The sequence below is a fragment of the Telmatherina bonti genome, assembly GCF_933228915.1.
Source record: "Telmatherina bonti genome assembly, chromosome: 9".
Taxonomy (NCBI): domain Eukaryota; kingdom Metazoa; phylum Chordata; class Actinopteri; order Atheriniformes; family Telmatherinidae; genus Telmatherina; species Telmatherina bonti.
Window position 1 is genome coordinate 18,146,081 of NC_136627.1, and position 27,652 is coordinate 18,173,732.

Below are 27,652 nucleotides of genomic sequence, written 5' to 3' on the forward strand. Positions count from 1 at the left end.
GTAAGTAGTCATAAACACACACCCAGGTCCATTGTATCTCTGTGGAAAGGATGAATGCCACACTATCTTCCTGTCCTTCAAAGTTGCTTTGCATTTTATTAAACTAGACCCAACATGATTACTCCTTTTATTTTTTTTAAGCACATATTTCATTGTATTTGTTCTACACTCACCCATGTCTTTGAATTTCTTGTGTAAATCTATTCATCCATTGTTTCACCCCTCACTGTTTTTGTTGTTCATCTGTCTGTCTGAACATCACCTCTTCATCACCGCCAGTGGCACAGAATGCCAACGCAGATGCAGACTTTGCTAATTTTGATGCATTCAAGAGCACTTCGGGGTCAACTGGCGGTTTCCCTTCTGCACAAGCTCCGTTTCAGCCCTCAGATACAGGTAGAGCATGTTGTTTTCAGTGGATAAATTAATCCAAAACACTAAAATTGAGAAACTGGCTTAAATATTTGGAAATGTGTGAAGCTTAAATACAAACAAGGCAATTGCAATGCTTCATATACATGTTTTCTGTTATTTCTAGGTTTGTCTTGGATGTTATAATGTAAAATCTCATTTTCATCTCGCGTGCAATGTTTATCCATCCTGTCATTTGTGGAAAACATCTGTGAACTCAACAATTGCATGTTTTTCCAGTACTCCAGTGTTTGAAACCAGCCAAATAAGAAGAAGATTAACAAAAAAAAAAAAATTTCTACAGTTCAGCTTAATGTATTTACATACTACATGTCCTAATCAAATAGAAGACATGAGTGTTGGGGTCTATAAGAACTTAAAGAAAAGCTATGCAATATTAATATATAGTTTTATAGTAAAAGTGTTATATCATGAATAAGAGAAACATACCCATGTAATAACATTGTAACCTTTCCAGCACTCTGTATAGAAAGGTATTAAGGCACAATTTGGAATAATATTACATATTCCTTTCCATCCATGCTCTTTCAACAAGCATTGACTTTAATACAAACTGATGTTATAGTACAATGCCCTTGGTGTGGAGCATGGCAGGGATCTCTACAATGTCTGTCGCTTAATAGCTTAAACTTGTTACATCCTCCGCGAGAAGCACAAACTTTTCTCTGGCTCTTGAAGCTGCAAGAACAAGAAAAAAGTAATTTTGTAAAACATTTATACTTTTTCATCACCCTGATCAGCTCTTTTAATATAAGAATCCATTTAAACTGCAAAACTTTTTTTTTTTTTTTTTTAAATGAAGCACCAACTGTTCACTTCATGTTTTTCTGTGTTCACAACGGCCACCTCCAATTTCCAACCTATCACACAATGCTTTTCGGAGTCCCACAAGAAAAAAGTTCTGCCACCCCATTGTGTCGAGAAATGTCCTCAACCGCGTCCGTAAGAACAAAATGACTTAAATTCTTCTCAGGGCTTAATGAACAAGAAAAGCCGTTCTGATTTCCTGTATAGTATGTAGCAGGCTTACATCTCTCTCTCTTGTAGTTTTGTTAGATCAGCTGCTTGACTGACTGCTAACTGGCTTCAGCTCTCCTGTCTCTTTGTGTTTTTCATACTCTTCTTCGGCAGCATTTTATTTTCTTTCAATTATTTTCATCACTGGTTTCATTTACTTCTGCCTTTCTTTGCCATCTTTTGTTGCTTATTGCACATTTTTTCCCTCCTCCTTTGATTTTTGTCTGCCAGCGTTTACTCTGCTCTCATCCAGCCGCAGTATGGGTGAGTTTTCCACTGGTCTACCTCCCCAGAGTTCACACAGTAAGTCTCTCACTGGCCTTACCCTCATAACAAATCTAATCCTCTCCATCATCTCTGATACATATTCATCTGATCCTTCGCTTTGTGTCTGTAAGCCTCTCAGTTTGTTGCTCTTTTCTCCCCCAAAAAAGGCTTAAATAAAAATTAGTTTGCTATTTTTGTTTATGATAATAAACTGCCCACATGTTGATTAAAAAAAGGATGAAATTAATTAATATAAGACTCGCAAATCAATATCGACAAGGGCAGAAAACCAAACAGAAACACACATCTCAAGAAATAGCTACAAAACACACAAGTGCTGTGCTGTGATGATCTTTTCCACAAGTTACTACTAAAAATATTTGTTGAGATTAAAAAGTCCACGATTGAAAAAAAAATATTTAAAATAAATGCACTAGAAGCGCACTCGGAGAGCTCATACTTCAACCAAGAAGCTTATTTTCACCCATATTGAGACGAATCCTTTAAAAATTCCTGCTCTTTTCAGATCACTCCCCAAATTTAATGGAATTCAAGCTAGACTGATACCCATTCTCACAAAACCTGCCCAGTAGTTTCTGCGTAAGGTTGCTAACAAACAGACAGATAAACATCCCCTTGGTAAAGGTAATAAGAACGTACACAGTCATAGGTAGTATGTTTCTTTGACAAAGTGTGTATTTGGGTGTTATCTAACATCCTGACAAAATATCTGCTGCTGTTTTTATTAAATATCTCTGGAGATTGTTTAAAAATGCATGCAGGCTTGTATCTGTCCCCTTTGCCTCTTTGTCTCACCTATAACAGTGTTTCCCCTACACTGACTCAGCCGTGGCTCCACACCTTCAAAATGCTGAGAAATAAATAACTTCACACAGACAATGTAAAAAACTTTTTAATTGAACCTACATTGCGGCCTGCAGAAGTGCAGCCGTGGCAGGATACTATGCTGTCAGACATCTGCTCGGTGAAGTCGTCCAACAAGCTTATTATGTGTTGAATCTAAAGAGAGGAAAGTTAGCTGCTTGTAAGTTTCTTTAAATGTGACAGATTGACTAGAGACTTTGATGAAGATATTTATTGATATTGATGAGCAGCAAATGCTTTGCTGCAGTATCTAACGTGAAGTAAGCGGTCCTAGCACAACCGTAGGCTGATAAAGTTGACACTGGTTAACCTAAACAATGTAATCAGACAACAAATAATGTAGGCTATAGTCTGTGCACCTTAATGTATTAACCACTGACAGCAATCTTGACCATTGGTACCGCCACATCTTTAACATTTTGCAGGGAAAACGCTATTCTGTGGGGGGGTTTTTTTCCCTCATCTTCACTTGCCTATAGTAATCCAGTCTACTGCAGAATTGCAGAGGATAATTGTGATCTGTCCATCAGATGATGCAGGTGTTCTTACCCCAGCCTGACTCAGTCTCCCCCTTTTCACCCCCATGCAGCCGCTTATTTTCTTTTCCACCCTATTTTTATTGTGTCTCAAAACCAATGATCAAGCGTCCCCTTATGACTTTTTAATCTCTTTTTTTCATGCAGGTAGCACATCAGCAAATGCCAATTTTGCAAATTTTGAGAACCTCCCCAAATCGTGTAGTGCTGACTTTGGATCCTTCAGTTCCTCCTCCCAGAGTAACTCCACAGGAGCTGGCAAAGACGCTGTACAGAGTAATAGCGCTCCTGCCGATAGATACGCAGCCCTGGCTGACCTGGATAACATGTTTAGCTCTGCCAAAACAGAGCAAGGTAAACATCTCCAGCCTAGCCTGTTTCACAGATCTTAAAGGGCAAGAGGATATTTAATATTAAAAAAAAAAAAAAAAAAAAGGTTCATAGAAAATAAATAAATCATCATTATCTGTATCCTCAGCCAGGCAGCATAATAATAGGCCACCTGAGCTTGTGAAAATGCCTTCTTTTTCTACAAAATGCATAATTTATCAGGTTACATCATTTGTGAATTTTACTAGATAGGTTATAAATTTTTTTTTTGTTCATATAACTTTATTTTTGTTACTAGAGAACACAAGTTTACTAATGACTGAACATTTATTCCCCATTATTTTTAATAGGTTGACTATGGCAGCTATCTCGGGATCTTTTTGTTTGTTTGATGTTGACTAACTTTCCTTCCCTGATATTACAGCTGAGGTTGCGTGAATCCAGTTCCATTTTCATGTGCTTCTGTTTCAGGAGGTGGGATTCCTGGCGGGATGAGCTCAGTTTCAGCAGCTGCAGCGGCAGCTTTGCCTCAGAAGCAAACAGCGGGTCCAGCAGGGGGGGACCGCTATGCTGCTCTTGCTGAGCTTGATACTGTCTTCAGTTCTTCAGCCCCTGCAACCAGTGTTTACAACACCTCCAGCACCTCACAAGGGTGAGACATGTCATTAAGTTAGCAAGCTTTGATGTAAATGCTTTGCTGTAGAGTAAAGCCAAAAACTGATAACTGTGTAGCTGCTTTGTGTAGGAACCACACTCTTGTGTTTTAGACGATGTTGCTCGGGAATCTCTGCCTTTGATTACTCTCTTGTCTTTATTTTTATGTTGTTTTTTTTTAAAAACGTATTTATTTTCATTTTATTTCTCATGCTGACTTTGTGCCACAGCAGAAGTGTGTTTGGTTCAGAGACGACAGTGTCAACAGCACAAGCACAGCAGGCCATGCCTGGCATTGCTCAGGGTTTTGGAGGTAAGTGATCTGACAGATTCTTCTTGACGTGTTGTGGTATCTAACGTTTTCAAAGCACTCTCTGGAATGAAGAGCAAGCTGAGAACAGATTGTACTGTGATTTTTTTTTTTTTTTTTTATAGTCAAGTTTGGATTTAAATTTCCAGTTTTGGCATAAAACACACATTTGACATTTTTGCAGAGTGTGAGGTTTGGAACACATGGTGCAGAAATTTACCTATAAGCTATCATAGTATGTCAGAACCATCATCTGGGAGTTTTGTTACTTTTTACTTAACCTGCCTCACAAGTTATTGTGAAACTTATTCCATGACTTATTAAATGTAAAATGCATTTTTTTATCTTTAGTTGTCTTCTTGCTTGGGATTAGGTGCAGCTGTTAACTAAAAAATAGGAAATATTGTGATGAGGAATACCAATGTACATGAAAGGTTTAGCAATAACAGATTTTTAATCAAGACATATAGTTTTTAATACATTTAACCCTTAAAGTTTTTTTCTTCATTTTCTTTCTGCTTTCTCACGTTCACTGACACAACGTTTTTTTCCCCAGCAGCACAATCAACTAATCCATTTGTAGCTGCTGGTGTTCCTCCAGCAGCAGCTCCCACCAACCCATTCCAATGCAATGGCCGAGCAGCAAATGTGGCGGCTGCAGCAGGTTTGTTTATGTTGACTTTTTAATGTGCTTGGAATTTTAGCTACTGTGGTCATTATTGAATTGAATCTATTTATACATAAAAAATTTAGTCACATTTTCTTACATTAAATGTTCTATTCAAGCCAGATTGTTGCTGCCTCTGTGAGTGCAATGATAGCAAAGAATAGGCATCAAATTATAGTGCCAAAAACAACAAAAAGTAATCAGGGACAAGGATAAAAACAATAAAATCGTCTATTTCTTATGACTTCCACTGCAATGAGTGTTAGGATTAGTGTTGCTTTTTACTGTTGAGCAAAAGAGAGGGGGGAAAAAAAGGATCAGCTAAATCTGAGATGGTTTGTCTGACTATTCTTGCCATGCTGGACAGGCTTGATGAGGGTTCTTCACTGGCAAGGTTATACCCCCACCTTTGGTAGGTTGACTTGTGCTGTCTGCTTTTCTCCTGTGGTTTTGTGTCTTGCTCTTGCAGTTTCTTTTTTCTGTCATAAAATAAGGACAATGCTTGAAGATGCACTAATTGTGGTAATGAAATGCCAGCCATGTTGATCAGTCAGCATTGTCCCAAGGGAGTGTTGTAACTGATTCTAATATGACTCCTCCAGCGACACAATGCCTTGGCCGCAGCTTCATTGTGAAAATAATTTTGGATTTAATTTGGAGTTTTCGTTCACATAGATACATTCATACATGGAGAAATACATAATGTAATTGGAATTAACATAAAGAAAGTCATTTGAAATGTTGTTGAAATATTTTGTTATGTGGTTGTTTCCTCAACATTTTCCGCTTATCAAACAAGAAAAAGTTCTTTTTTGTCTTTTGAAGAAAGTTTTTGGCTTGTCATGGATTGTGTTTAATGGGCATTAGATGTAGCCTTGATATCAGTTATCAGATTGCTTGGTTGCTGGCTGATTCTCACTTAAAGCAGTTTAATCCCAGCTGTGCTCATCAGAGCTCAGACACTGATGCTAAACCTAGCCTAGTGTTTATGCCTCATGTCTGACAATGAAGTCCTCCTTTTTACAAAAGTTTTGTCTGCAGACCAGTCTGTATTCTAATTTTGCATGCACTTCAACTGCAAAATAAATAGGATTATAAGATTCTGTGGGTTATAAAAAGGAAACAATAATTGAACTGATCTTTTACGCTCATTCCAAAATCATGGTTAACACAATAATATTCACATATGTGTGTGTGTGTGTGTGTGTGTGTGTGTGTGTGTATGTATATATATATATGTATATATATATATATATATATATATATGTATATATATATATATATATATATATATATATATATATATATATATATATATATATATATATATATATATATATATATATATATATATATATATGTATGTCCATGTATGTCCAAGTACTTGCTAACAAAATGATGAACAAACGCACTATGATGTGTGTTGATGTGTTTCTGAATGCTATTTCAGTATTACTGTTTTTGTTTGGACTGCTCACACTGAGTCACTTGTTAACATCCACTAATTTGCTTCCTAACAAACGCAATGAATTCCTGAAAATGTTTGTATCTTTTCATAATTTTGAGCTGGTGTGTGGATTGGAGAACTCTTACACGATGGACAAAAACAATGTTGAAACAACTATTTGCTTGTTTTAGTCCTTTACATTTGTTCTTGAGTCTTTGGGCTTCCATAACTTGTCGCTCTGCTTCATTTCAGCATCTTTCGGCACAGGCTCCATGAGTATGCCATCTGGATTTGGGAATGCTGCTCCCTACAATCTCCCCACTAGTTTTAGTGGGACATTTCAGCCACCCTTTCCTGGCCAGGCTCCCTTCCCTCAGCCTCCTGCATATCCGCAACAACCCAATGGTATGTCAGTGTGTATGTAGTGTAGCTGTAAACTAATTAGCCATAAAGATTCTACAATCTGCACCAGACTGGTTAATTGTCACTTTGTTGCTCTGCAGTAATTTTTGAATTACTGGAGAAACTCACTGTCTATAACTGCTGCAGAAAATTTGCTGCTTATATTAAGTGATGGTAAGAGTATTTATGGCTTTCAGGTGGAGGATTTCCAGCCTTTGGCCAGGCAAAACCCGTTGTGACTCCTTTTGGACAGGCAATGGCGGGACCTATAGTCCCTAGTAATCCTTTTCTGGTTAGTATGGTGGCTGTGTAGTGACTTAACATTTATATAACCAGGTAATGGAAACATTTGGCATTTAAAATCTGACAAGAGCATTCTGGCTCAGAATTGCTGCTTGGTATAAATGGCACAAAAAAAAGCACACACACACACACACATTGCACACGCAATAAATTACTCCAACAGAAATTTAATGAAAAGAACTGTGAAATAATACTTTTTAGAATATGAAATCCACCCAACCCAATTGATATGTAGTGGTGGCGAGAGGTTGTAATGGTTTGGTTGTGCAGTGGGTACACATATAAGACAGCTCCATGAGCAATTTTTCTTAATGCGCCATCTTTTCTTTTCTGTTTGTTGCTTTAATAGATTAAGATGATGTTGCTGTAGACCACAGGGTTTACTGCTAGTTGTGTCTATGCTGTTCCTGTGGTGTAACTTCAGCTACACACTCCCATCAAGATATAAATTTGATAGCCGTCTTCTCAGTCATCACTTCTCATTTGAGTTTTCTGACTGGGTTGGTGTCCTTCCTTCATTTCAGGGTGCAGGTCAACCTGCGCAGTATCCAGCTGGAGGCTCTTCAACAAACCCCTTCTTATAGCGATCCATCTTGTCAGCTGCACTACAGGGTCAACAACTGGCGCGCTTGCACCTATTGCACTGTTTTGTTTTCACAAGTAGCTTTAAAAACACAATGTTTGTAAGAATTTGTATTTTCTATAGCAGTTTGTCACAAATGGAACAATTTGCGAGACAGTCTTGCTGACACTGTCTGTGGCTACAAAACAAAGTGATGGTTTGTGCAGAGGGAGAGGTTGATCCTCTCTTATATTTAACCTGTGAACTGGCCAGGCCTCTACTGAGCCACAATGTATAATCAAACTGGCTGAAAACTAAGTTTTTGCGTACAGTGTATCCCATTCATTATGCTGCATTTCTGTACATCATTTTTCTTTTAGGAGATTAGCTCTTTGTGCATATCAGTATTTGTAAAACAAAATTTGTCAAGACAGAGCTGTTGCTTGGGTACTACTGCCAGTTACTGTATTTGTAAAAAAAAAAAAAAAGAAAAGAAAAACAAGCTGTTTGTTTGTGCAGAATCCTTTTTGAGTAAATTGTTCTCACTAAAGAAAGGACAAAAAAAACTTGTGGAGAGATGAAAAAAGTGAATGCTGCATCAGAGATGAGTGGAGATGTTGTCTCTCTACTATCAACTGCCCTGCTGACAGAAACCCAGGTCCCAACACTTCTGAATGACAGTCGACCACATCCACGTGGAGAACTGAAACGGCTGATGGACTGAAAACCACTTTCATTGAATATTAAATGATTTTAAGTTAATGTGTAAATACTTACAGTATATATATTAAAATGAATTTTAAGTAACAAAAACATGACTAAAGCATTCATTTATATGAGTCTATGGGAAAATTTCATGATTCATGTAATAAATTGGAGCCATTTTTATTTACTTCAAGCTGCAACCAAGCTAGTGTAAACCAATGAACTCGCTTTGTGGTGTTATTGCTTTTAGAATCTATGTTCTTCACAGACCTCAAATTCTTTTTTGCCTGAAGCTATTTCTTCTTTTTTATTTTTCTGTGCTCTCCAAATACTATATAGTCCCCTAAGTGAGAAAACAACAGAGATGGTTGAGAAGTAGCTTGCATATATGATGAACTGCAAAAGAGCACACAATTTAAAAGTTATTAACACCGTGGCACATGCATATATCTCAGAGCACACGTTATTGAGACCAAGTAGTTTACCTGAGGAATGATGGCAAGTCCGAGCCCTCTGCTGTCAACCACAACAGACGTGATGACTGTCTGAAGAGCCAGCGCTCCAAAGTTGTTTGCCCCAAAGATCAGTGCATATCTTTCCATTGACAGGCCAGTAGCAATTTGAAACCTGGAGATGGTTATTTTGACTACTTTGGTTTTAGGCTTTCTACAAACTTTGCACACAATTTATAATATTATAAATAACAGGAGAGAAGCTACCCATCTTACATGGCTATTGTTATCAGCAGCATGTAAAGACACTTGAAAATGATGTAGGCGCCGTAACAGACCCAGATGTTGCCTGTGAAAGTCATGAGGAAAAGGGCAGCTGCCCCAAGTCCAGAAAACCCACCCAGGGCTAGTTCTCCCCACTGCTCCCATCTCACCTCAGTGAAGCCTATACCATAGGCTGTTGCTGCACCTGTAAAACATACCAATGTAGGACATGCATGAAATACTCTGTTTGCTTTCGGTTTTTACTTTTAAGTCTGTGTTTTGCTCACTGCAACTTCTGATGTTGCTTACTCAGTAGATTGGATGCTGCTTCCACACCCCCGTTGTAAATGGTGAAGTTCTGAGAAGGCTGCACATGCTCCCACAGCACCTGCAGGGAAGATCATAAATTCAAATGCTGATTGTCCGAGGTGTTAAAGTTATTTGTGCAATGATCACATATAACAACAGCAACTGGAAATATTTACTTGCAATTAAGGATGGAGAAAGTCCATCATGACATCAAACTGCAGGAGTTTGATGTCATCTATACAGTGACTTCCTGTGTTTATCGTTGCTCCTGTTGCTTATCTAATGTGTTTTGCACTTCATATGTGGGTAAGAAAGAAAATAAGATTTTAGTTTCTTCTTTTGTGGCTGCATAAATACTGACCTGCACATAATTGACAGTCTGGTTATATCCACATGTGGCCATTGCCCACCACAGCGACCAGTATAGCAGCTGTCTAGAAGAATAACACTGGCAGAAATCCCTCCACAGTTGGAGGATCACTTGGCTGCAGCTCTCTGTGCTGCCAGATTCCTCAGCATTCTCCGCTTTTGGCTCTTTCTCTTCACCATCCATTGTTTCTGTCCTGTTTCTCGCCACCTTTTCATCCTTCATTTCTTCCAGTGATGTGCTGGATCTGGAGCATCCTGCTGCATCATTCAGACTGTCTCCATGCTGCTTTGTTTCTGCCACTGGCAGATTCTGTGCTAAGTCATGTCGATGGAAGAACATGCTCTGCTTTGGCATAGGCAGGAAGCAGGAGGTGAAGAGAGCAATAGCAGTGAGAACCAAAGTAAACTCCAGGATGTTGTAGTAGGACATTAGGTTGAAGCTGACAAGCAGCTGAGCCAGCACAGAGCCTATTGTGTATCCCAGGAGCTGGACACTGCGAGTGTAAGATGTGGCCCTCCGGTATCTCTTCAGATCTACCACACTGCAATAGATACAGCAATGAAAGCTGTGTAAAGTGTCAGGTGAGTTTTAACCAAGCACAATTCAAACCCATATCATCTGACTGTACTTTGAGATACAAAGCATGACCTGTAAACGTATGAGAAATAAGCAACATCACTGGCTGTCACAACCCCATAGCAGAATTGCATGGCCTGCATGGCTGATACACTTCCCGTCCACCTTAGAAGTGCTGTAGTGATGAAGAGCATAATAGCCTGGAACACCACCACTGGCTTGTAACGCAGCCAGTCGGTGAGCAGGAACACCGGCACCAGCACAGACAAGTAGGAGTATGTCCACACCGGGAAAATCTGATTGTTAACCTGAAGAGAAGACAATATATTTGGGGTCATAACATAAAAAAGGCATTGCACTCCTGGCCAGGTCCTTTTAGTATTTTTTTCCCCCACAATTTTGCCTCTTTACACTCACAATACATTTGACATAAAGTACTCAATATCTCAATTATGTGCAGATTTTTAGCTTTAGCGCCGGCTTTTTGTAAGCACGGTTTGTCCATTTTCATTGACTTCCAATTATCTGGATTAAACAACATGATTATAATGTGAAAGGATTATTTTAAAAATTGGTTTAATATATGTTATAAATAACTCCATAAAAACTCCATAACTGGGCTTTTCTGCTTTAATTTAATCTTCAATAAATTAAAGGCATGCCCACTGAATAGAAATCAAATGAGACAGAAAGCACAGGTGAGCATCCCATGCCTGTCAACAATCACATAAATAATATAATAATAATTAAAAGATAGACATTGTTTTATTGGCAGCCGCACATGAATGTCACTGTTTCCACCCTGTTTGATGGACAATTGATATTGTTTGTTCTCATTAAGAAATCTCACATATTTTCCTCCACCATTCTGGGATTAGTTAGTCTTTTGTCTGGACATTAAACCATATATCAGATTGAACTTGTGAAAATGGTCGGAGCACTTTCAAAGCAAGGCAGAAACTCCTTAAAAGGCTATGTAATATTTTTGTTTAACCATTGAAAATCAACAATTTATTCAAACTTTGATATAGTTTAGAGGAAGAATTGCAAAACGAGTGTCACTCTCTAGATATTTATTATTTATCTAGCAATCACTCCAAGGCTGCATTATCACGACTGGAATTTTGCCTCTTAAATCTAAAAGATTATGCTGAACTCTTTCTTGCCAATCATCAACTTGAATATTGCTTATCATAATACTGAGCTATTATCAGTGACTGAGCATGAACAACTATGAGAAAATATGTTGCAAGCATTTGGCATCAACATCACTGACTACAAACTGAAATACATAATAGCTCTTTTCATGTCTTGTTAGAAAACATCCTTCATTTATTTATTCATTTTTTTAGTTATTTAGTTTTACTTTTTTTCTGTGGTACCTGTTCCGTTGTCAAGTTCTTGTCTGGTCCTGTGAGGTATGGTATGAGGAAAGGTTCCAATGGCTTAACTGTGCTAAAAAACCCATATATGCACAGCAGGGTTGTGGGATACCTCCAGTCTGAACTCCATCTCTTCACTACCCCCATATTCTTCAACCCGATTCAGGAATGTTTATGTTCTCATGGTGCGCAGATCTTTTGTTATTGCCTACTTTCCAGGGGGAAAAAAACCGAAGGCTGTCTTAGGACTGTTTGTCAATCAACAACCTGGTCAAAGATCAACACAGTCCTCCTAATGATTGTGAAACTTAACAGGTAGGCAGGAAAATGTCTGAACTTAATCTTTAATTCACATCAGCAATAATTGCAATTTATTGTTCAGTGTGACTTCCTCCTTAGACTTTTAAGATAATAAGTTAAATATTGAAAACTCTCGGTCAGTCAACAATTAAAGGACAATAATGCTTTTAATGCACATTATTTTTATTGAAACTTGTCAGAAACGTTGAGCAGAGATCACCTCCACACTGGATTCCTTGTGTTTGGCATCTGTGGGCTCACGAAGGCGTTGATTTACACAGGCAGTGTAGGTGCCTCGTATTAGAAAGAGAAGCGAGATGGCAGTATAGTAGCTACCATATACGATGAACTACAAAGAGAGACTTATGTTATCATCAGCATTATGTTATCCATCCCAAAAATGAACCAGCATTTAACATGTCTGTCTGTGTGCAACAGTTAACAGTCACCACCAGATGTCCCTGTTTGCTCATTTATAAAGCAAGGCAGGTTTGTTTGTATAGCTCCTTTCATGTAAAAGACTATTCAAAGTGATCTGCTTAAAACATTAAAAACATTGTAGACAATGTAAAGAACCATAAAGATAACAACAAACAGCAAAAATAAATAACGTTATAAATTGAAATAATTAAAAGTGAGATCAGTTAAAAGTTACCATGCAAATTTCATGGACAGGTACATCAGAAAAGAAATGTTTTTAACTTGCATTTAACAGTGTCTACATTTGGTGACAGTTTAATGTTCACTGGTGGTTTTTTCCACTTGTTTGCTACTTCTTCATGTTTAGTCTGGACTCTGGTCTAGACAAGTTGACCTGAGTCCTGAGCTCTGCGTGAATTATAGTCTCTGAATATATCACAGATGCATTCTGGGCCTAAAGTGTTAAGCCAACATTAACTTAATACTACTTTTATTATTAGATTTATTTTAGATTGTTCCTGTTAATGCATATTGTGTTGCCTTTTATAAGGCAAATAAAGTAATAGTGTAATATAGAAATATACCTGTGTCACAATGTCCAGTCCCAGTGCAGCTTCATCAACAACAATACCTGTGATGATGGTCTGCAGTGAGAGGGCTATGAAAGTGTTGATCCCAAATGTCAAAGCATAGCACTCCATGGAGAGGTTAGACGCTATCTGAAATCTAGACAAACAAAGGAATATATTAATATAATTCTATAGATGTAAATAGTCAAAGTGAGTTAGTGTTGGGGATTTTATATTTGTGTTTACAAATTCAGCTGATAAAATCTGTCAATAAATGAAAGAAAAAGAGTCAATATTTGAAAAGTAAATGATTATGCCATTTTTTTCACCCGATCTAAACTCTTAATATTTTGTCGTTTGGGTTGCCAGTTTTAAACATGTTTATTTAAGTACTTTTTTGTCCTTCAATGGCTATCTATAAACAACTATTTACACTAAAACAAACATTTAACATTCACAGTAAGTACCGCTCTCATATTTAAAAAATCAGGTCTTTTATGCTTCAATTGAATGTAACAGCTGTGACCAAAGCTTGAAAGATCCTAGTCCACACAATATTGAGATGTTTGAAGACAAAAAGATTAAACGTTAATGGAAGAGTTGTTCAGGAATATTATTAAACATATGTACATACATATATATATATATATATATATATATATATATGTGTGTGTGTGTGTGTGTGTGTGTGTGTGTGTGTGTATATATATATTTTTTTTTTGTTGTTGTTGTTGTTGCTGTTGTTTACATATTCCAAAAGTATATAAATTCTATTACATCTTTATTTGTAATTAAACTCATTACGTGTTTACAGTTTATTCTACACTGCCATCTAGACATCTAGCTTTTTCAAGCAAAAAATCCACACAGATTATGCTACCTGCTTCTAAATGAGTACCTTAAAACATTTAAATCAGTAAATGTACAAAATCTCACAACTGTCATACATTGGAATCAGCAAAAGTAAAGAAAATGTTCTTCATCGTTGCTTAGCAGATATTTGGACAACCTTATTGGTGAGCTTACGTTGTGATGGTGATGAGAAACATGTAGCAAGATTTGAACATCACATATCCAGTGTAGCAGACCCAGATATTAGTGGTGAATGCCATCAGAAACACAGCAGTTGCCCCTACAGCTGAGAACAGCCCCAACGCCAGTTCTCCCCACACAGCCCAGCTCAGCTGGATGAAGCCCACAGAGAAAGCTGCTGCAGCACCTGGAGGAGGAACATGAACTATTTAATCTGTCTTTCAGTGTATAAAAACTCCACGGTTTTGTTGTAATTAATTCAGTAGGTTGTAATCTTGTTTTTCCTGAATGCTGGTATGAACAAAAACCTTTGCACACATTTGCCGACTCTGGCCTCCACATCATGGTTTGATGAAGCACTTGCACCCATTTGCTCTTGGACTCAGCTATTAGCAGTAATCTGAGAATCCATTACTTTTTGACTATCTCCTTAATTGAAGCAATTACTCTTTCCCCCTTCATGCTGAACTAGAATGGGCAAAAGCTACAATGACCCTGGTGCTGCTGTTCCCTTTAAAAAATCAATTGTCCTCATGGTTTCTATTTAATGCACCATCACATATAACCAGGCACAGCAAGCTTGCTTTCTTTTAATCACAACCTTTTATGCATCTGTGTGTCATCAAACATGGCAACTTTTAACAACACTGTTAAATGTTACTCTGCTAGTATATTGTGATTACGCTGCCTTCTTCTTTTCTCCCCGACTTTAATTATACTCAGGGCTCAAGTTTAAAATGTACTAAAACTCAGCTATCCTGTGTTTCCATTAATCTTCTGTTTTATTGTTAAATCGTAGTGTCATAAAAAAAAACAACCTTTTTTTAAAAAACGTTTTTGTTTTTTATCTATATTAAACATTACAATATTAGCCAGAACCCAGACCTTAACTAACGGTTTGGTTAAATGATGCTGCTACACATGATGATGCTTTGGGGTGACTTAATTTGTTTAGTATGATAAGTACTTTTTTCCCACGATAAGTTCATTGTGATAAAAGCTCTAAAGTTTACCAACAACAGAGCATGCAGCCTCCACTCCTCCATTGTAGATGGATGATGTAGCAGATGGTTCTATATGGTCCCACATAAGCTGGACGTAGTTAAAGACCTGCACGTAGCCAGCTGTAGCCAGAGCCCACCACAGGGACCAATAGATCAAATGCCTATGTGGTGATGATCATAACAGATTAACGATAATAACTGTAATTACAAGGCTACTACCACATGAATAATTCATAGGGAAATGCCACAATGGGTAATAATGGGATTTATTTGTTGCAGTGTGCTTGCGAACATGTTTTGAACTCAAACTGGGATCAGAATCAAAAAGAGAAAAATAACATACCTGGAAGAGTAGGATTCCTTGAAACTCTTCCAAAGCAGATGGGCGGCAGTGGCCACATTTTGCCTGCTGCACCAGCCATTATGCTCCATATTATCTTCCCCCAGGCTTGTTTCATCTTTATCCATCACCGCTGGCTCCTCGGGGATGTTGTCTCCAAATGCTCCCTCCTTCTGGGACTGCGATTCCCTAGCCCCTTTCCCTTTGAAGAACAGGCTTCTTTTGGGCATTGGCAACCAGAAGGAAATGAGAAAAGCTATACTTACAATCCCCAGAGTTAAAGCATTGATGTAGAAGTAGTCCAGTCCTGTGGATTATAGTAAAATTTCATCAACATTTGATTCAATTTTGTTATAAAGTTCAATGCTTCTTATTATTTTCTTTGCAATTGTTTTTGTCATGCATCAAGGTAGAACAGCAAGACTCAGATTATTATTAGTTCTAATAAGTGGCATAAAGCAAAACTATATGCAATATAAACAATTTTTTTCAATCAAACAAAATTTATTATGGTGTTTGATGTCATACCTGCAAGGGAGACAAGTATTTGACCAAGACTGGCACCAAATGTATATCCAGCCAACATGGCACTTCGCAGGTAACTGGTAGCCCTTTGATAATTCTCAACTGGGATCATGCTGTAAATGTAGGAGAAGTAGGCCACCTCTGTGGAGGTCACTACTGCATAGTTGACCTTTTGATTGGATGAAGCAGTTTTAATGAGGAGCGTAGTTCTTTGTCAAGCTTTTTTATACCTTCTAAATCAATAATGAACTAAAACGTTATCTTTGTAGATTTTTTTTAAGCTTTAAATGGAGAAACACTTTTCAACCATGTGCAAAAAACTTTTGAAATTAGTTTCCTACTGACCTGAAGGAAAGTCATAGCAGGGAGACCTGGAGCAAAGCAGAGTAGAATATAGTTGGTGACAAGAAATAGTCCCTGCACCATAATGAGAGGTTTGTACCTCAGGAAGTCAGTCAAAAGAAAAACTGGGAAAAGGAACGCTAGGTATGAGTATGTCCAGATAGGAAACAAGTAGTTGGTCACCTGTAAGAAATAAGAGTCAGAAAATAAAAGGATTGCTGATTATTTCTGTTTGTACTGTGTTTATCTCACAGTTCACAACTTAAGAGTTATTGCTTCAATAAAACATACTTGATACACACTGTATACATGGTTGCACATATCAGAACATGCGTGTGTCCGATCCTTACCACCTCTCCAGAGATGTTTTTTTGTGGTCCAATGAGGTATGGTGTTAGGAACGGCTCTGCTACTCTGCAGTTCGCGAAAAAGCCATAGAGAGACAGGATTGTGGTGGGATAAGCCCACCCAGATGACTTCAGCTTTGCCCAACAGCCCATGTTTTTACCTCAGCACAGTTAGGAAGTTATATTTGGTTTTGATTTCCAGTGGAGCTAACAGAGCGTCTGCTTGGTTGAAACTATCCCTTCCCATCAGTAGCGAGATTATGCACACATAATCTTTATGATCTACTTGTGGCCTTGTCGGGATTTGTGAGCAATAGACTTTGACCTGTTCGGGAACAGAAGGCTTGGTTAGATGTACCGAATTAAGTACAGTCCTGTAGATCACATCACCAAAGGTGGAGCTAGAGAAATGACAAGGGTGGCACTAGAGATCTCTGACATCTAGAAATGTACAGGGACTTGTACAGGGACTCTTTTTGTCCCAGTACAAGTGCAGGGGTGAGTGGTTGTAACATTTGGGAGACTACACCTGTAATAAGAAAACACACCACATACACCACATTTAGATTTAATTACCACCCAAATTTGTGTTTGCTACTAGACAGATGATCGGCAGTGCACAGCTACATACAGTATTAGTATGCTGATGTGCGCTGTTTACATGTGCTTTGCTCTGGAGTGTTTTACTCTTGTTATATCTTTTCACATAAGAAACATCTTGTGTTTCTTATGTGATAAGAAACATGTATATGCATATACATATGCATATACGTGTTGCATTCTTTGTCAGTATTCTTATTGTGTGTAATTGAATGGTAATTTATTGTCAGAATTGAATGGTATTGTTGGTGCCCTATATTGCAATCTCTTAAACTACATCGCAACCTGTACTTGGAAATAATCCCTTTGACTCTTGCACTTGCACAATCATGCACTCTATAAAATACTTAATTCGCAGATCTGGATTAGTAGTAATGCTAACTGGGCAACTTTACGTTATAGTTTATTTATATTCATTAATGTGAAGTATGTCCCCTTTATAAATAAATAAATAAAAATATAAAACTACTAAGATTATCAAAAGGCTAACCAGATGTTACCCTATTGCTACATAACAGTGTTAGTCATATGGTAACATTAGAATAGTTTTAAGACAATATAGAAACTGTGCCATATTTAGTTTTCAGTGAGTGCATTTATGGACTTCATATTAGGTCATTTATCTTTAAGACCAATAAGATTTTTACATTAGAGCTAAAAGTAAACTATAAAGAATGCTTACAGAGTATCGCAGTGTCTGCATGATTCAGCACTAAAAAGTTATTTTTGACATTTTGAAAAGGAAAAGGCCAGAGTTCAGGCCAAATTCCCTAACGTTGGTCACTGTGGCGTATGGAGACAGCAACACAAGTTATTGTGGTCAGACATAAGGATTATGTATACCACTACCATAAGTTATTGACCACCCTACTATCGAATGCCACATACACCCCCCCCCCCCCCCCCCCATCTGTCTAATGTGACCACAATTATAATAGAAGTGTGTGTAGGTGAAAGGTGAAATAGAGAGGAGCACAACAAAATTTTATTTTTTGCTTTATGTCTTATTTATCTTATTCGTTGCATTTTGTCCAGCCATTAATTAATAAGATTATTTTTTCAAAAAAAGAAAAAGACTGAATTATGGTCTGCTGCGTAACTGCACTTTGTTTCGATGGTATTCCGCCCGTGTTGTGTCCATACAGTCTATGGTCTGCACTGAGGTCACCATAGCAACGGTCTGTTTGCTGGTTCCGTTCCGGAAACAGGCTAAAGAAATGAAGCTCAAGCGCTTTTTTCTCAGATATTATCCACCAGGTAACAGCAATAATTGTTAAACCAAATTATATGCCTCATTAAGCAAAATAGTAGCAATTCGTACTTTTAAAAACAGTGATAATAATTTGTTTTTACCGAACACTTGAGTCAGTTTTATTTCTTTCTTTCGACGATGTCCTGCAGCTGAACTTAACCTGTAAATTAAGCTAACACTAATTTCACACCATGGCTTGGTTTGTTTTTGCCTATTATATAATAATGAGCGAATATACACAACTGTGAAGCGAAGTTGTGCTTGGCTTTCTTGTCCTGTGTTTTTAAATGCTCCGGGTTATTGGGTAGTTTTACATGTGTTTCTGGGCTGTTCTGACTTCAGGTATAATCCTGGAATATGAGAAAGGCGGACATTTGTGGACAAAATCAATCGATCTTCTGGATTTGACTCCAGAGTGCGTGAGTTGTGTCTTTACCATGAAGATAACTTTTTGGATAAACTGTTGGAAAACGCTCATATTAAAGCAACATTTCCGATGTTAAAATGCAACCAAAATTGCCATTAAGAATGGGAACGTAGGCCAAGTAAATTACTTGGGTTGGAAAAAAACAATAAAAAAAAGGAGCCTTTTCAATTGCATCCTATTTAGACTTGATTGTTTCACTGTTAGTGCCTGTAGATATTTTGCCTGACTTTTTTTTTTTGTGTCTTTATCTGAACAAATTGTACATCACCTCCATCTGAAATTTGACAAAAGGCCAATGTGAAACAAATAAAATAACATATATTTTCCCACAATGCAGAACAAACCCAGATGAACTGGTGGCAGAGATCAAGCATTCAGAGCCTCTGATCACAGAGGCGCGGACTGAACAGGTTAAACAACTGGTTATCAAACTCCAGCAGAAACAAGGCCAAAAGGATAACCACAGGTTCTGCTTTTGCAAGGTCAGACGCAAATCTCAAATATCTGACACACCAAGTGTATGCGAATAAATAACATGACTTCATCCATCATTAAGGTAGACGTAGTCCACTGGTATTGTAATTTTAAAAAGTTAGCACACAGTAAATGCTTATTATAAGTTGCACGTGGAAGTGATTTAACCTAGATAAAGTTTAGTTTCCTCTGGAACTGTTATTTATTTCGTAACATTAAGATAGAACTTTATTTAACATCAAGTGATTGTAGGAGGATTTAATGTCCTTTTAGTCCATGTATTTTTAGTCTTTTATGGATAACACAAAACACAGCTTGGAGGTATTTAGAACAAAACAGTTTTTTTTTTTTTAAACTCAGTGTAGATTCTCCCTATTTTCTGAATAAGAAAACAAAGTCATTTCACGACTTTTATGCGTGATGGGACATATCTTCTTCAAATTTTCATTGTCAGATTAATCATACAAATTGTTGGTTCTTTTTTAAGATGAATTGGTAAGTGTATTTCCCTGAAAGTTATATTTCTCATTTATCTGTCTCACCTTTCCTTTTGTAGGAGCTTAAGGCACACATACTGCCCCTGACAAATGTTGCTTTTAACAAATCTGGGTCAAGGTGAGTTTATTACATGCAATGTTGGTCAGATTTTTTGGAAATTTGAATATCTTCAAAGGCAAACTGAGAAGACCCAGTTTTGTTTACAAGAATATTTTGATGGAATAAAGATATTTTCATGTATTTAAATTCAAATTACAAATACAGAATTTGCCATTGACACAACAGTGATACAATTATAAATTTAAATATTTTATTAAACAAAATGATGTAATAAACAAGTGAGTCTTGGTTTATTATAAATCAAGCTCTTGCATCAGTTGCATGAACCTCTAAATTATAATTTCATGTCACTTGAAAATCTGGATGTTGGAGGTTAATTTGTTGTAATATACACTTTCAGGAGATGGCAGCACAAAAAAGGAGGAGAAAAGAAAAAAAGAATCAATTATCTAATGAAAGGCAACAAAAGAGAGCCTCAGAGTGTTATGGAGCAATCCGGAGAGGTGGTTTCAGCACAGACCATACACTGCACATAACAGAAGGGGGTACAGAAGGAAACTACTGATAGATTTTAAAAAGCACAAAATGGTAACCCAAGTCTGAGAAATATCAATAGCTATACCAAGGAAACTAAAATACAGCTGTTTGTAAATGGAACACATCATAAAAACATACGATATTCTAAATCATGGTGGATCTATTATGCTGTCAGCCTGAATTACTGCCTCTAATACTAGAAGTATAAAAAATGCTCAAAAATTAGCTTGAACCATAAAAGTAGCGGTTTAGAGCAAACTTACCACTTAGTCTCACAAAGACGAGGTTTGATACAAAAGTCTTGGGTCCTTCAACATGAATACATCATCCTTTTTCCTTACCTGACTGATTTTATTCAGGGTTGCATTGAGTCTTGAGCTTATACCAGCAACTATTAAGCAAGTGGTGAGGTACACAACAATTATGACAACCAAGTACTTATAACTTGAATGTTTCTGGATAGTGGAATAAAGCATAAGTACCCATACAGCTCAAACAACTCCCATAACAGATTGCATCTCATGCAGAAAAGCACCTCACAAGGTTTAAACCAGCAGGAACCTTGTTGCTGTTAGGTGACAGAGATTAACCACTGTGCAGCTCAACAGTCCAAAACATGCAACAGCATGAAATAAGAGAAAGTGGAATGCTTTCAACTGGACTGTAACAAATCATGCAAACTTATGAGCTTGAATAAAAAGCAGTGGGAAAGTGACAGAACAGTCATCTGTGCAAAAGCTTCTAGATGGCCACAAAAAATGTGTCGCAGGTTTTAACAACTGTCAACGTTCCTTCAAAAAATATTAGTAAAGGATGACAATAAGAGCTTTCAGGGCTTTTTTTTGTATTTTACGTTTAAAAGCTTTTCTTGTTGTTTACTTATGATGAGAAAAACAAAACACCTGGAAGCTTTGGACTTGCACCCGCCATCAGGGTCAATCTTATTTTCCTCCAGTCTTGTTCCTTATCCAGGACTGCTGGCTCCTCAGGATCATTTGTTCAAGGGCTCTGTCCTTCTCAGATTTAACAGAGTGGACTCATTTGCAAATACTTTTGAAGATGTCAAATTATGCATATTTATTAGCCTTAATTCTAACCAGCCCTACACAAGTCTGTGCATTTCCTTGAATTTTCTTGAATTTCTCCTCAGGGGATAAATAAAGTATCTTTGATTGATTGATAGATAGTCTGATACTTCAGCATTGATAAGAATCATATTTGTTGTTGTTTCTTTGTGTTTTTTTTCCCTTCTTTTTTTTTTATTGGCTGTTTTTGCTTTTTTGTTGTGTTTTGTCTCATGCCATGTAGGTTCATAACTGGGAGTTATGACAGGACATGTAGAGTCTGGGACACAGCTTCTGCCACAGAACTACACACGCTAGAGGGTCATAAAAATGTGGTATATGCAATTGCATTCAACAACCCCTATGGGTAATGAGCTATTTCAGCTAAACTTTGGCAGAACATAAAAATATTTCCACTCTATTTGATATTCCAAATATGATTAACTTTTCTTGTTTTTTTTTCTTCTTCATTAATCTCAGAGACAAGATTGCCACAGGCTCTTTTGATAAGACCTGCAGACTATGGTGTGCAGAGACTGGCAAATGCTTTCATAATTTCCGAGGACACCGTGCAGAAATTGTATGTATGACCATCTGTTTACACTTGAATTTATTAAATTATTTTCTGTTTTAAATCACTATTATCATTTGTGCTTCTGTGTATCTTTCTGTATGTATTCAGCATTAATGCACATTGTTACACTGCAAGCAGTGCTTTAGCAGGCCTAAAGCAAGCTGTGCACTCAAACAGGGAAGAAATACTTTGCCTTAATAAATACATGTAAACCATACTGTATTTAGTTGTGTACCAGAATTAAACAAATGTGATGATAAGTTGTGTGAGTTTTTTTTTTGTTGTTGTTGTTGTTGAGGTGTGCTTGGCATTCAACCCCCAGAGTACACTGGTTGCCACAGGCAGCATGGATGCAACTGCCAAGCTATGGGATGTGGAAAGTGGGATGGAGGTGGCCACACTGACTGTAAGTTATCTATCCTGTGCCAGTTTACTACTACTGTAATACAGGATAGGCCCTTCCTTGCCTTGCTGTTTATGGTATTATCACTTATACAGATCTGCTTTAAAAAATTAATAAACTGAATGTTCATAATGGCTGCTGCTGCCCCGCATTTTCACCATTTAACTGTGAATCATCAAATGGAGAATTTAACTGTAAAACCTTAGTAAGGCATCGATAAGGCCTCTTTAGGGGAAAGTAAGTTGTCTTTGATGTAGACTCTGCATGTGGGTTCTTGGTGTGACTGGTAGGCTGTCTCTCTGTGTCTTCTGTGTTTTCTCTGTGTCCTGACATCATGTAAAATCAATCAATGGAGCATAGAAGCATTATTTAATATTAAGTAAAATCCAATATGTCTTGAAGGCAACACTGGACATTTAATCAGTGGCATTGCCTTTTTTAAATTTCCATATTTTGTCCGCCTGATCTCATTGTAGAAAGAGGCAACAACAAAGCGGAGAAATACGAGAGAGAATAGAAGTTACTCAGTGAGGAATGATGCTTTATTTCCTCTCGTTTATTCCATCCAGGGTCACACTGCAGAAGTTCTTTCTCTGTGTTTTAACACAGTTGGCAGTCAGCTTCTCACAGGCTCCTTTGACCACACAGTTGCTATATGGGATGTTGCTTCTAAAAGGTCAGACATCAGTGTTATTGCAAACATAAACCTTTATTTGTATTTTATTTTATATTTTACGTGAATATTACCTACAGATTTTACAGACAAGAGTGGATGACTGATTGAATTATGTTTTTTCTGCTTTTGTTGTAGACGTGTTCACACTCTGGTTGGTCACATAGGAGAAATTAGCAATGTTCAGTTTAACTGGGATTCCTCTCTTATTGTCTCAGGTTCCATGGACAAAACCTGTAAGGTAAATTATCTTAAGCCTGGTGACTTTAAAGCCTGCATTTATTATTTTTTCTTTGTTTTTTCATTTGACACATTATTTGTATCCTGCACAACTGTAACATAATAACAAATAACTTACTGCAAAATTCCAACTACTGCAACAGAACAAAGAAAAGGGATGCCCCTTGTCATAAAACTAGCTCTCCTTTATTATCCTCTTTCCATATCTTACCACCTCCTTTCTCTAAGGTCGCCATCATTTCAAGGAGAAAAATTGAATTCCAATTCATTAATTATGCCAAGATGACTCATACTCATGAGTTAGAATTATCCACTTCACTGCATTCCTTGAGGGGGGACGGCTCAAACGAAGCTGTGCTGTTTGCATTCATACAGGGCTTATGTCTCTTCTGTCTGAGTGCTTGTACCTGTGTAGTTATGCATTTTAGTTCTGCAAAATGCTACTTCTGAAATAAGGACTACAATATAAAAATTTAGAGGAGGCATGCTGCTGTTAAGAAAAAAACTTACTTAATTTAGCTAGACAATGCCGCAGCGCATAATATGTCATGTTATAATGTCATGGCTCCATAGTTTAAGAACCCAAAAGCTACATAGGCTTGCAGTTCAGATACACTGTGAAAACATTTGGTGCATAACAAAACATGCGTGACTAAAGAGGCTCCAAGTAGCTAGGAAGCTCAAATTGTATATCACACAAGAATATTGTGAAGTCAGGCTGACTTAAAGTGTGTGTTTGGACACTCGAGTCTCTGGTGGAGCGAGCTGTTGTTACTTTCAATACAATACTCTTTGGTTAAAATGTCTCCCTCAAACAGAAAGATAAGTTTAGACTTCAAATTGATCGACTTTATTTGAGATGAAAATATATGCTGGATGAAAGGCTGCACCTCGTATTTCCTAAGGTTTCAGTTTTATCATGTTCCTCTTTTTCTTCCGGACTCAGTTCCTGCTGCACACTTGATTCCTAAGATTTATATACCCTCATTTCTGGTGGAGTATAAATAATTAACAAAATATTGTACAATTTTAATACTTGTATTTTATTAGTCTATAGCAATTGCCTAAGTCCTATTTTAGGGATTAATAGGCAGCAATGCACAGTCAGTCAGCAATAGTAGGAGAATACAGTTAAACAGACATCACAATTTAGCCAAAATATGACCTAGGCAATTATGTTTTGAGACTAATAACTTAAATAGTATCAGCATATAAAGTCTCTTAATTTTATGTTTTGTTTTCTCTGAAGACATTGAATCTATGTTGTATGAAACATGGCATGTAAATTAATTTGACTTGTAAATGTGCTTGCAGTTGTGGGAGGCAGTCAGTGGGAAGTGTGTGGCCACCCTAGTTGGACACACAGAGGAGGTGTTGGATGTGTGTTTTGATTTAAGTGGTCAGTTCATTGCGACTGCTTCTGCTGATGGTGAGATCACATTACTCAGTACTATTATTAAAGGCTTTATTTAAAAATTTTCCATTTGTTTTGTGTATACCTGAATTGCGGTTTAGAAAAAAATCTACATTTTCACATGGAATAATGTTAAATGTGGGTTTTATAAACGCCACATGTTTCCTTTTCTCAAAGGTACCGCACAAGTGTTCAGCGCAACTACACATCAGTGTCTTGTGATACTAAAGGGCCACAATGGAGAGGTCTTTAAGGTATGCCAATACGCCAGAATGAACTGGAACAATTCATTGCTTACTTGGACAAATATGTTATGTAAATTATACATATTCATAAGACCTTTTATATTTTATTTAATTTTAAGATTCATATTAATATTATGATTACACTTATTATTTATTATTTTCAACCACAAGTCCATATCACAAATGCAATCAGACAACAAGCAGCTGTGAACCATGTTAAACTCTTTGTGTAACATTAACTCCACAGCTTCAGTTCTCCTTGCCAGTCCTTTAAATAGGATGCTTCCTGTTTACCTAGCTAACGTGGTATAAATTGTGATACTGAGGAGAGGAGACAGTAGCCCACGCTTCAGGATGTTTTGTGTCATTCCTGACCATCAGCCTGACCTTGTGCATAAAAGTTACACTATCCCATGGCATGTAATCCCTCATCCTCAAAAAGAACTGTTAACCTTGCATTATGTGGATTTGTAAAGCCAAACTGGCACATACTCTGGCATAATGTTTGTTTGGCCCACTGTTGACCGTGTTCTTTAATGGAAGTGATTTTCCACATTTGCTATTCATGAGCATGTTTTCCTCTGGATGTGGCTCAGAGGGCTTCTCTGTATGTGTTTACTGAAACACAGACAGCCAGTAAAAAAAAAGGCTGGATGGAGAATGATTCCAGAGGATTATGACACTAATCTCTTCCTAACAGGACACCCCCTCCCCCCCATCCCTGCAAGCATCTTAACCATTTTTCACAGATTTCTTGTTCTATTTCAGTATCGCACTCTGCATGCTTTCCTTCCATTTTCATTAAACTTTGCTATTTCACCTTTTTATTTGTTCATAAAAACAAGAATGATGGACTCTTAATTAAATAAATTTGCTTTAAAGATCAAATTGTATGTTTCTGTACATGAATTTTAGAGTCCGTAGCATTTTATGTCAGGAGTTCAAAAGACCTTTTGTTTTTTAAATGCCTCTGCAAAAATAGGGAATCCTGCCCATTCTGGACACCTCATTAGCTTTGTCCTTGCACGTCAAGCAAATATGACATTTTACCAGAAGATCCATTTTGTTGTAAAACATATGCAGCACATCAACAGTATTTCTGAAAGTTAAAAACTGGTAATGTGGCCGAATGGACACATTACCAGTTTTACACTATTGCACTATTGTAATATTTCATACCTCCATCTGTTTGCGTCAAGTGATTTATCATGGGAGGCAAAATAGTGCGAGTGAGATATTTTGAACACTTGTGTCGTCTAACTCTTCAAGAATATATATATATTAAAATGCAGCTTTTGTTAGCTCAGGTTACATCCTTCAGTTGTTGCAGAGTTAGCATACTCCATGGTAGTGTAACAAACTGTAGGTCTTGTTATGCATACCCTGTTTCCTACACACACCATCTTTCTATTTTTCTCTCAAATGTAAACCATCCTTGCACCTCCCCACTTCCTTCTTTGTCCTTCTGCCTTTGTCAGTTACCATTTCCTGTTCGGGGTTGCTCTTTTGTTCTCAATTTAGAGCTTTGATAAAATCATAGTTGTTTTGAACCAACTTCATTAAATCATTTCTTCTTTGAGGGAATGATAAACCTGTGCTATAAAATTAAAAACTTTCCCCACGATTTTCATACTCATAAAACTCTGATTTTTATTCTATTTTCACCAGTACTCTTGCCTTAAGAAAGTACTGGTGCTAAAACAGTGAGAATATCTCATATTGACACATTTCCCCTCTTGGGCTGTCATTTTCATTACCTCTGCCATACTCTGTGATTCTTTGTATGGAACACACCCATCTCTGAATAAGGCTAACTTTCTTGGCAATGCCTCTTTCAGGTCTGCTTCAGCCCCCAAGGCAGCAGGGTCCTGACTGCCAGCTCAGACAAGACAGCTCGTCTATGGGATGTTCAGTCTGGAACCTGCCTTCAAATCCTAGAGGGCCACACTGACGAGATCTTCTCCTGTGTCTTCAACTACGAGGGTGACACCATCATAACAGGTAGCCACTGAAAAACTGCATATTTTGCCTTGAGGGGTGATTAAAATCTTCCTTGCTAGCCATCACAAGGGCTTAATTGCACATGTTAGATGAAAAGCATGCAGCTGTGTCCTTCTGTCCAACCACCTGTTTATGTTTGTGCTCCTCTGCAGGCAGCAAGGATAACACATGCAGGATCTGGTACTGACCCTTCTCCCAAAATCTATTCAGAGGCTCAGACATGCACATGCAAGTTTCATTTACTCTGTAGATTTTAATTGTTGAAAATAAACTTATGTTTATGTTAAATTTGGGACAGAAAATCTGATACAACATCCCACAACTAATGGGTTCATTGGTAACATGTCAGTGACATTATTAAATTTAAAATGAGCATCAAAGGAGGACTGAGTCTGTCAGCAGTGAAAGTGGTCTTTAAGAGTCGAAGCAAATATTTTAACA

At 37.4% G+C, this 27,652-nt stretch overlaps 3 protein-coding genes across 11 annotated transcripts in view; 2 read left to right on the plus strand and 1 right to left on the minus strand.

Moving 5' to 3' along the window:
* agfg1a (ArfGAP with FG repeats 1a) overlaps window positions 1-8,537 on the plus strand; it is a 23,324-nt gene extending 14,787 nt beyond the window's left edge. Inside the window, exons 6-14 of one of the 9 annotated variants that reach the window (XM_079246464.1) lie at window positions 280-396; window positions 1,681-1,752; window positions 3,939-4,119; window positions 4,352-4,434; window positions 4,988-5,095; window positions 5,466-5,510; window positions 6,798-6,950; window positions 7,145-7,239; window positions 7,775-8,537. In XM_079246464.1, the coding sequence (XP_079102590.1) occupies window positions 280-396; window positions 1,681-1,752; window positions 3,939-4,119; window positions 4,352-4,434; window positions 4,988-5,095; window positions 5,466-5,510; window positions 6,798-6,950; window positions 7,145-7,239; window positions 7,775-7,834 (914 nt within the window). In that variant the 3' untranslated portion in view covers window positions 7,835-8,537. The remainder of the gene's footprint in view (window positions 1-279; window positions 397-1,680; window positions 1,753-3,938; window positions 4,120-4,351; window positions 4,435-4,987; window positions 5,096-5,465; window positions 5,511-6,797; window positions 6,951-7,144; window positions 7,240-7,774) is intronic. The other 8 variants (XM_079246466.1, XM_079246465.1, XM_079246467.1 and 5 more) reach the window with 8 other exon arrangements.
* Window positions 8,538-8,763: 226 nt separating this feature from the next.
* On the minus strand, window positions 8,764-16,902 carry LOC306760137 (uncharacterized protein; the record flags this gene model as incomplete). The annotated part of the gene is made up of 15 exons (XM_079245929.1): window positions 8,764-8,913; window positions 9,003-9,144; window positions 9,246-9,438; window positions 9,543-9,621; window positions 9,904-10,453; window positions 10,561-10,796; window positions 11,871-12,020; window positions 12,391-12,519; window positions 13,175-13,316; window positions 14,186-14,378; window positions 15,205-15,356; window positions 15,539-15,842; window positions 16,064-16,229; window positions 16,406-16,585; window positions 16,753-16,902. 15 exons carry the CDS (start codon window positions 16,900-16,902, stop codon window positions 8,764-8,766), a joined length of 2,916 nt encoding a protein of 971 aa, XP_079102055.1.
* A 1,664-nt stretch (window positions 16,903-18,566) lies between these two features.
* daw1 (dynein assembly factor with WDR repeat domains 1) lies at window positions 18,567-27,398 on the plus strand (the record flags this gene model as incomplete). Its single annotated transcript, XM_079245846.1, has 13 exons — window positions 18,567-18,606; window positions 18,944-19,016; window positions 19,366-19,510; window positions 20,059-20,117; window positions 21,906-22,028; window positions 22,142-22,241; window positions 22,534-22,641; window positions 23,208-23,314; window positions 23,450-23,552; window positions 24,866-24,980; window positions 25,143-25,219; window positions 27,049-27,211; window positions 27,364-27,398. 13 exons carry the CDS (start codon window positions 18,567-18,569, stop codon window positions 27,396-27,398), a joined length of 1,248 nt encoding a protein of 415 aa, XP_079101972.1.
* Window positions 27,399-27,652: the final 254 nt, after the last annotated feature.